Source organism: Hakea prostrata, chromosome 3, assembly GCF_041222555.1.
Source record: "Hakea prostrata isolate BN-2017 chromosome 3, UWA_Hpros_2, whole genome shotgun sequence".
Classification (NCBI taxonomy): Eukaryota; Viridiplantae; Streptophyta; class Magnoliopsida; order Proteales; family Proteaceae; genus Hakea; species Hakea prostrata.
The window spans coordinates 73,210,754-73,218,349 of record NC_142602.1 but is presented as its reverse complement, the minus strand read 5'-3'; the positions used below and the strand labels follow the sequence as shown (position 1 = coordinate 73,218,349).

Genomic DNA, 7,596 nt, shown 5'->3' with positions numbered 1-7,596 from the left:
AACCCTTAACTTGTTTCAGTGTTTATTCAGGATCCACTTCGCCCATTAGTTTTAGGTGGTGACCACTCAATATCTTTTCCTGTCGTAAGGGCTGTATCAGAGAAGCTCGGTGGGCCTGTGGATATTCTTCATTTAGATGCCCATCCTGATATTTATCATGCTTTTGAAGGAAACAAATATTCACATGCTTCTTCTTTTGCTCGAATCATGGAGGGCAGTTATGCACGACGGCTTTTGCAAGTAATCTATGCTTTGAACTTATTTATTGTCTCCTTATCATAGCTACTTAAATTCTATAATGTTGTTTACATTGTGTATTTTGCATATTAACATATTCATTCGTGAGAATCATTTCCAACAAATTCCTGAATGATGTGGGAGGGTTTGTAATTTTGCATTTTTTGTTATTCATAACATTGAAAAGCCTATTCTCATTTTTTATACCATTAGAGATCAGAGATCCAAGTTGAATGTTCTACACTGTCAGCAAATCTTTTGGAATCTAAAAATTAACAGTAGATTGTTATCAACACTTTGTTTCAAAATGGTGTTAAATGCTGATGATGCTTTGCACATGAATAAATAATACAAGTAGGATTGCTAGCTTTCTAAGCCTACCTATTTATGCCATGTTGAAAGTTGATCTCCCCAGTCAGACTATTGGAATAAATTGGTAAAGCACTAGCTTGGCCTTGTTTCTAGTTATTAGAGAGTAATAAAGGTTAAGTAATAGGAGTAATAAGGGTAGGATAGATCCCAACAATAGTTTGGAGCCTAAATTGGGCTCAATCGTGGGATATTTCTTTCCTGATTTTCATACATGAAGAAGGTTAGTTCTTGAGGATTCTCACTTCAAGGGTGAGATCTCTCAAATCTTCTCTCATTCTTCTCTTCCTTGTCATTCTTGAGTTCTCCATTTTTCTGTTCGAGACATACTAGTCCCAGGCCCCATCTCAATCCTAAAACCACTTTATATAAAAAATGTTACCTTCTATTTTATTAGTTAATCATATTGCAAGTTCATTCACTGAGTGTTTCTTTTTAGTTTATGTTGCCAACTGGCAAATCCACCTGGTCAGGAACTTACAGTATGAATACTCAAGAACAACATCTCCCACAATCCACATGAAAAATAGAAACTAGGATAGCTCTACTCCTTAAAATCTTGGTTTTAAGACTAATTGTTGTTAAATCACGTTCTAAATAGTTCTTTTTTATAATTATTTATATATATAAAAATAAGGGATGCCCTGTTAATTGCATTTGGTATGCTTTAACTGGCTTCTATTTGCCTTTCTTCTTATTCTTCTCCTGGCTTGAACAGTTTTATTTAATGAAGTTTTACAGTTTTTGACCCAAAAAAAGACTACCATTTCAATTAATTAGCTTGAATGACCAGTGTGTTCGATATACTGTGAATCACTAGTCTTGTCAGTTTATGTGTGTAAATTACATATTCATCTGAGTATAGATTTAAGGCCTGCAGGGGGTAGGGTTTTTTCTCATCATTATTTATTGTATCAACAGAATGATGCATAAGTTATCTTTCTCATCATTATTTATTGAATCAGGTGCCTCTTTTTCTGATCATATGTAGAGTCTTCAATGGATCGTGGTACTGAAAAATTATTGGTTTCTGCTTTTCTCTGGAATTTAGGTTGGCATTAGGTCCATAACAAGTGAAGGGCGTGAACAAGCGAAAAAATTTGGTGTGGAGCAATATGAAATGCGAAAATTTTCAAGAGATCAACACTTTTTGGAGAATTTGGTCTCTCTCTCTCTCTCTCACACACACACACTCATATGAATTAACATGCATGCATTGATTGCTAATTTTAAACCTGTTGACATGCAGAAACTAGGGGAAGGTGTAAAGGGGGTGTATATTTCTGTAGATGTGGACAGCCTTGATCCAGCATTTGCTCCTGGGGTGTCACATATTGAACCAGGGGGTCTATCTTTTCGTGAAGTTCTCAACATCCTCCACAACCTCCAAGGTGATGTTGTAGCTGCAGACGTCGTGGAGTTGAACCCACAGCGTGATACTGTAGATGGAATGACTGCTATGGTTGCTGCAAAGCTGGTAAGAGAATTGACCGCAAAGATATCAAAATGATAACCCTCACCCTAACCCAACATGCATGTTAGATGCTTCCATTGCATAAGCCATGCACGAGACACCTATTTGTAGGTCATCGCCCTTGGCCTCAAGGAGACTTAAACCCTTGACCTCATATTATGAAACATTAACCCATTGAGGTTAAGACCATAATATTTTTGTTTCAACTCTGGTTTGAGCATTATTTGCATCGATCACTAATTCTAATTAGTCATTATAAAACTCCTCAAAGTTTTCAATATATTGGGTAATTAAAAGCAAGTTGAATGATCCAAAAAACATTTACAGCATGGTGACAAAATTTAAATCATAATAATTTCACCTTCCAAGCTCTAAAATGCATGATTTAACCTGAATGTATTTTTATGATTTTTTTAATAGTTCAACATTCTGTAGCATACATCATAGCTGATTATACTGAGTTTGTTTAAGTAATCCTCCCCTTGGACAAAGCAAAAACTTGCAAGTTACATCTTTGTATCACTATAACCATACATAAAGATTGATAGTGTATTTTTTTTTCCTTTCTTTATTTGGGCTTCTCAAATGGAAGAAGTAGAAGAGGAACCTGGTGACTTGTAAGGCTGGATATGTGGATAGTTAGTTGAACTATCCACTGATTTGATGATGGGAGATGATACGAAATTCCTTTGAAATTTAAAACTATTAATCCATTCGAAGATGATCGATCCACTACCCCCACATTGGCCTGCACCCTAGCTAGCTAGCTACTTCTCAATATTCCTCACCTAAAACTTTATGGGACACTTTTTAATCTAAAAACCATTTTTAATTGGGATAATTACCGTTGTCCCCTTGTACTTTGATTTTATTACTACTTTATCCCCTGTACTTTTTAAAATTACTATTCCAACCTTTAACTTTGTCAACAATTACTAATGCCCCCTACCGTTAAGCTCCGTCAGTTTATTGATGATGTGGCATCTATATATTTTTTCAAAATCCCAAAAATAACCCTGCAATTATCTTTTTACTTATTTGCTCTTTTTTCAAGTTATAATACTACCCTTAATAGGAAAAAATTAACTTTAATTTCACTTTTCTTTTTTAAAAAGAAACCACCAAATAAAGGAAAGATGTGATTTTTTTTTCTCTAAAAATAAATCACCAAATAAAGGAAAGATGTAATTAAATAGAAACTAAAATATTAAGAAATATCAATTTTAATTCAAAGCTGAAAATTGAAAATCACCTAATATATGCTGACATTATGTATGTTACCAAGTTTTTTTATCAATTAGATCTTATATGCTAATTTGTTTGTAAAACTTCCATCATGGTGATTATGAAAAATTTAAGTGGAATGTGAAAGTTTCAACAATCATAAGTATGTGGTCCCACCAAATCCAAAACTAATTATAAAATATAAGATTTTAAGGATATAATTGACATGCAATATAGTTTTTATAAATAAGGGTAATGCCATATTTTTTACTTCTTAATTTTAAGGGCAAAATAGACATTTCATATTTGATGTTAACAGCCACTTAACACCTTTAGAAGTGAGGGGGGCAATAGTAATTTCACAAAGAAGAGGGTTTGATCAGTAATAAAACAAAAGTATAAGGGGGCAATAGTAATTATCCCTTTTTAATTTCTTTTTTTTTTCCTTAGTTCATGCGTGACAAAAAGGGAACTTAATTTTTAATCTATTTTAGAGATTGTATTATACATAATATTTAAACGCGTTCTAGATGAAGAGGTCATGGGTTGCTTAGTTGGCAATGACCATCAAATGTGGAATAAGGTCATTCTGAATTTTATTATACATAAATTATTACAATCAAAGGATTGCTTAGTTGGCCATAACTAATGCCTCTTAATGAATAGGTCATGGATTCAACTCTCTAATTCAAATTGAAGTATCTATTATAAAAGACATGCATTCAAATCGAAGATCTATTTTTAAACATACAAATATGTGAAAAAAAAAAATAAAAATTCCATTCACATTAATTGAATAAAAGTTAAATTCTAAATAAAAACAATTTTTAGATTGCATATCAAATAACAACTTAGTTTTGAGGTTAGACGGACATATAGAAGTTTGACCACAACATTAACATTAAAATCCAAAGCTCTCCATAAATTGTATCAAAACACTCAAATTAAAAAATAAACTCAATTAAAGCCAAAACAAATGAATCATTAATGCAAATTGAATTATTGAAGTATCTATTTTCAAGCATACGTTTACATAATAAAAAAAATACATATTTTTTTTCTTCATATTAATTGATATAGATGTTAAATTCTATTTCTTTCTATTTTCTATGGGACTAGAAACAATTGGTTGATTACGATTGTCTCAAATAAACAACTTGTTTTGTGGTTAGATGATTACGTAGAAGCATGACCCAAACATTAATATTAAAACCCAAAACCAAACATGAATCGTGTCAAACATTGTTAGATGAATATATAGAAGTATGACCCTAACATTAATATTAAAACAAATCGTGTCAAACACTCTGATTACACAGTAAACTAAATCGAAATGAAACAAAGTCCATCTTGTTCCAATTTTTAATCTCAATATCCACATATATTAGATGTTGAAAAGAACTGATTGAGACCTTTCTTTTTAAGAGTATGATTCAACAAGTTACCAAGCCTCTATTAATCTAAACCACAAAAAATGAAACATAAACAAAGGAAGAGTTTCCCTCAGAAAAGAAAGAGAAGAAGTAACCAAATAGATTAATTAATATAAGCAAATGGGTTATAAGAAGCAAATTCAAGACATCCTAAATCATCAAACTAATTCATCTCACCTCTATAAGATCAAGTTCACAACACCACATCCATCTCAATTATCAGATTGAAGAAAGTTGAAGAGAGATATCCAAAGAGACAAAAAACCAAACCGTTTCATTGATTGGATTCTTTGAAACAGTTGATTGAATTCTTCCAGGTTGACATTTACACCCTTTCTTTTTATTTTTCTATTTTTTTATCCTATTTGTATTCATATGGAGAGGGGACCAGAGCTTGTTGCCGGCCAGCCATATTTGAATGCAACTTCCCCTACAGACTTTAAAAAGCCAAGGCACCTTGTTGGTTCATGTCCAAAGCTTGTGCATATATAAGAATGTGTTGTCTTGAGTTTCTAGCTTGGTTGAAAGAAGTAAGGAGGGGAGTCAGAAATTCAAGCATGCCCAAGACATGGAAGCAAGTGTGTGGGGAAGACAAGTGGGAGAACATGTTAGACCCACTGGACATCGATCTCCGGCGATACATCGTACAATGCGGCGAGATGGCTCAGGCGACCTGTGATGCATTCAACTCAGAGAAGGCTTCAAAATATGCCGGTAGCAGCCGGTATGGGAGGTCAGACTTCTTCAAAAATGTGGGGTTAGATGAGTTAGAAAATAAATATGAGGTGACTAAGTTCCTTTATGCCACATCTTCAATGGAACTGCCAGAACCTTTCATGTTAAAGTCTATGTCAAGAGAGGCATGGAGCAAGGAATCCAACTGGATGGGTTATGTTGCAGTGGCTACAGATGAAGGGAAAGCACAGCTGGGAAGGAGAGATATTGTGATCGCATGGAGAGGTACTGGGCAGCCTTTGGAATGGGCTGAAGACTTAGAATTCATGTTGGTCTCAGCTTCTTCCATATTTGGGCCTAACTCTGGTAATGCTAAGGTGCATCATGGTTGGTTTTCCGTCTATACTTCTGATGATCCACGCTCACCTTTCAATAAGGCTAGTGCAAGAGACCAGGTGAATTTTCTTTACTTTCTTTGTGATTTTTTTGGGTACAGGAGCTTTTTTATATATTGGGGAAGTGGTTATTGTATATTACCCATGACCTCTTCTCGAAGAGGTGTCGAACATTACCAACTAAGCAACCCTATGATGGTAGTTTCTTATTCTTTTTATTGAATTTTCAATTCTGTTAACCAAATCAAGACCTTAAATGTGTGCTGCATGGGTGCTAATTAGGTTTTGAATGAGGTGAGGAGACTGGTAGAACAATATAAACATGAAGAGATCAACATAACAGTAACAGGCCACAGCTTGGGAGCTGCACTCGCAGTAATAAATGCTGCAGACATGGTTGTCAATGGCGTGAACAAGATCAAGGGCAGTCCTAGTAACTCTAAATGTATGGTAACATCATTTGTCTTTGGCTGCCCTCGTGTAGGAGATGGCAACTTCCGGCAATTTTTCGCCGGTTTGGATAACCTTCATCTACTGCGAATTCGCAATGCTCCAGATATTATCCCTAACTTCCCATTTATGGGTTACCACGACGTTGGACAAGAGCTGGTGATCGATACCCGAAAATCCAACTACTTGAAGAAACACGGCAATTTTTCAAGCTGGCATAACATACAAGCTTACATACATGGTGTTGCTGGCACTCAAGGGGAGAAGGGAGGGTTCAAACTAGAAATTGATCATGATATTGCAATAGTGAATAAATACATGGATGGTTTGAAGGATGAACATCTTGTTCCTCCTTCATGGTGGGTTGAGAAGAACAAAGGTATGGTTAAAGTTAATGGTTCTTGGATATTGAAGGAAGACCTGCTTGGAATGGTTGATTTTGGGCTTTGAGGATTCATTTGAAGCATAGTATTTCACTCTCAGCTAGCTTATGTTTTGGACAGTACTTCTCTTATGTAATATATATTCTTTGAACTATCTTGCATACATTTTGTAAATATAACCCATCAACAAAAAGGCACAAGTTAGAAAATTTCAATCTGTTGAGGAATCTTATAATTTTTGGATTTTCTTCCCATTTCTGTTAATTATCTTCAGTGATAGGAAATGAACATTGAACAAAGACCATTGAATATATATCTAATGCGTCCAAAATCTGCTCAACCCTTAGATCACTGATGAATGACCTGCAAAACAATCATCAGATGTGGCCTGACCGTGATGGTCGGGAGTCCACCTCCGAAGGCTAAGTCAGTTGATGAACTGATCACAAAGGCTCTGGCTAATTGCAGAGCTAAAGTATGAATACGATTACTGGGAATACGATTCAGTTACCTTCTTCGTACGTAGGTTATGACTTATATAGAGTGTACCTTCTAATCCTGTCTGTTGAACTCGTTCAAGCCTTTTTTTGGTGACCATCAGATCTTGACAGTTAGACTCGTTAGTGGGGTGATGGACAACTTCCCTTGATCGCATGATCTTTTGCTGCGGGTGTGGTAGTTATCCAAGTTTGCACGATCGTCTGCTCCCATGAGTGCTGATAACCGTCTACTGACTGGTTATCCATCCTGAGAATCTCAGACTCGTGCTTGCCTGTTGATCGTGTAAGGTTTCTTCCTTAGCACACTATCTTCAAACCCGGTTCGTACGAACCTAATTCAGTCGGTTCGTCCCCGACCGGGGTTAAGGGTTAAACCAAGAATGGACCTGGTTCAACGATATTTTTCCCGTATCATGAGCCCCACAGGCCAAGCGTTCGGGAATGCCAAGGGCTTGG

General features: G+C 35.5%; 1 protein-coding gene and 1 pseudogene across 2 annotated transcripts in view; both read left to right on the top strand.

Moving 5' to 3' along the window:
• Positions 1-3,665, top strand: part of LOC149023019 (putative LRR receptor-like serine/threonine-protein kinase At1g53440) — a 10,825-nt pseudogene extending 7,160 nt beyond the window's left edge. The window contains exons 19-21 of the transcript XR_016172069.1: positions 31-240; positions 1,658-1,768; positions 1,856-3,665. The product of XR_016172069.1 is annotated as a putative LRR receptor-like serine/threonine-protein kinase At1g53440 (transcript). The remainder of the gene's footprint in view (positions 1-30; positions 241-1,657; positions 1,769-1,855) is intronic.
• A 928-nt stretch (positions 3,666-4,593) lies between these two features.
• LOC149023018 (phospholipase A1-II 1-like) lies at positions 4,594-6,835 on the top strand. Its single transcript, XM_089147389.1, has 2 exons — positions 4,594-5,867; positions 6,090-6,835. Exons 1-2 carry the CDS (start codon positions 5,205-5,207, stop codon positions 6,705-6,707), a joined length of 1,281 nt encoding a protein of 426 aa, XP_089003515.1. The 5' UTR covers positions 4,594-5,204; the 3' UTR covers positions 6,708-6,835.
• The last annotated feature ends 761 nt before the right edge of the window (positions 6,836-7,596 follow it).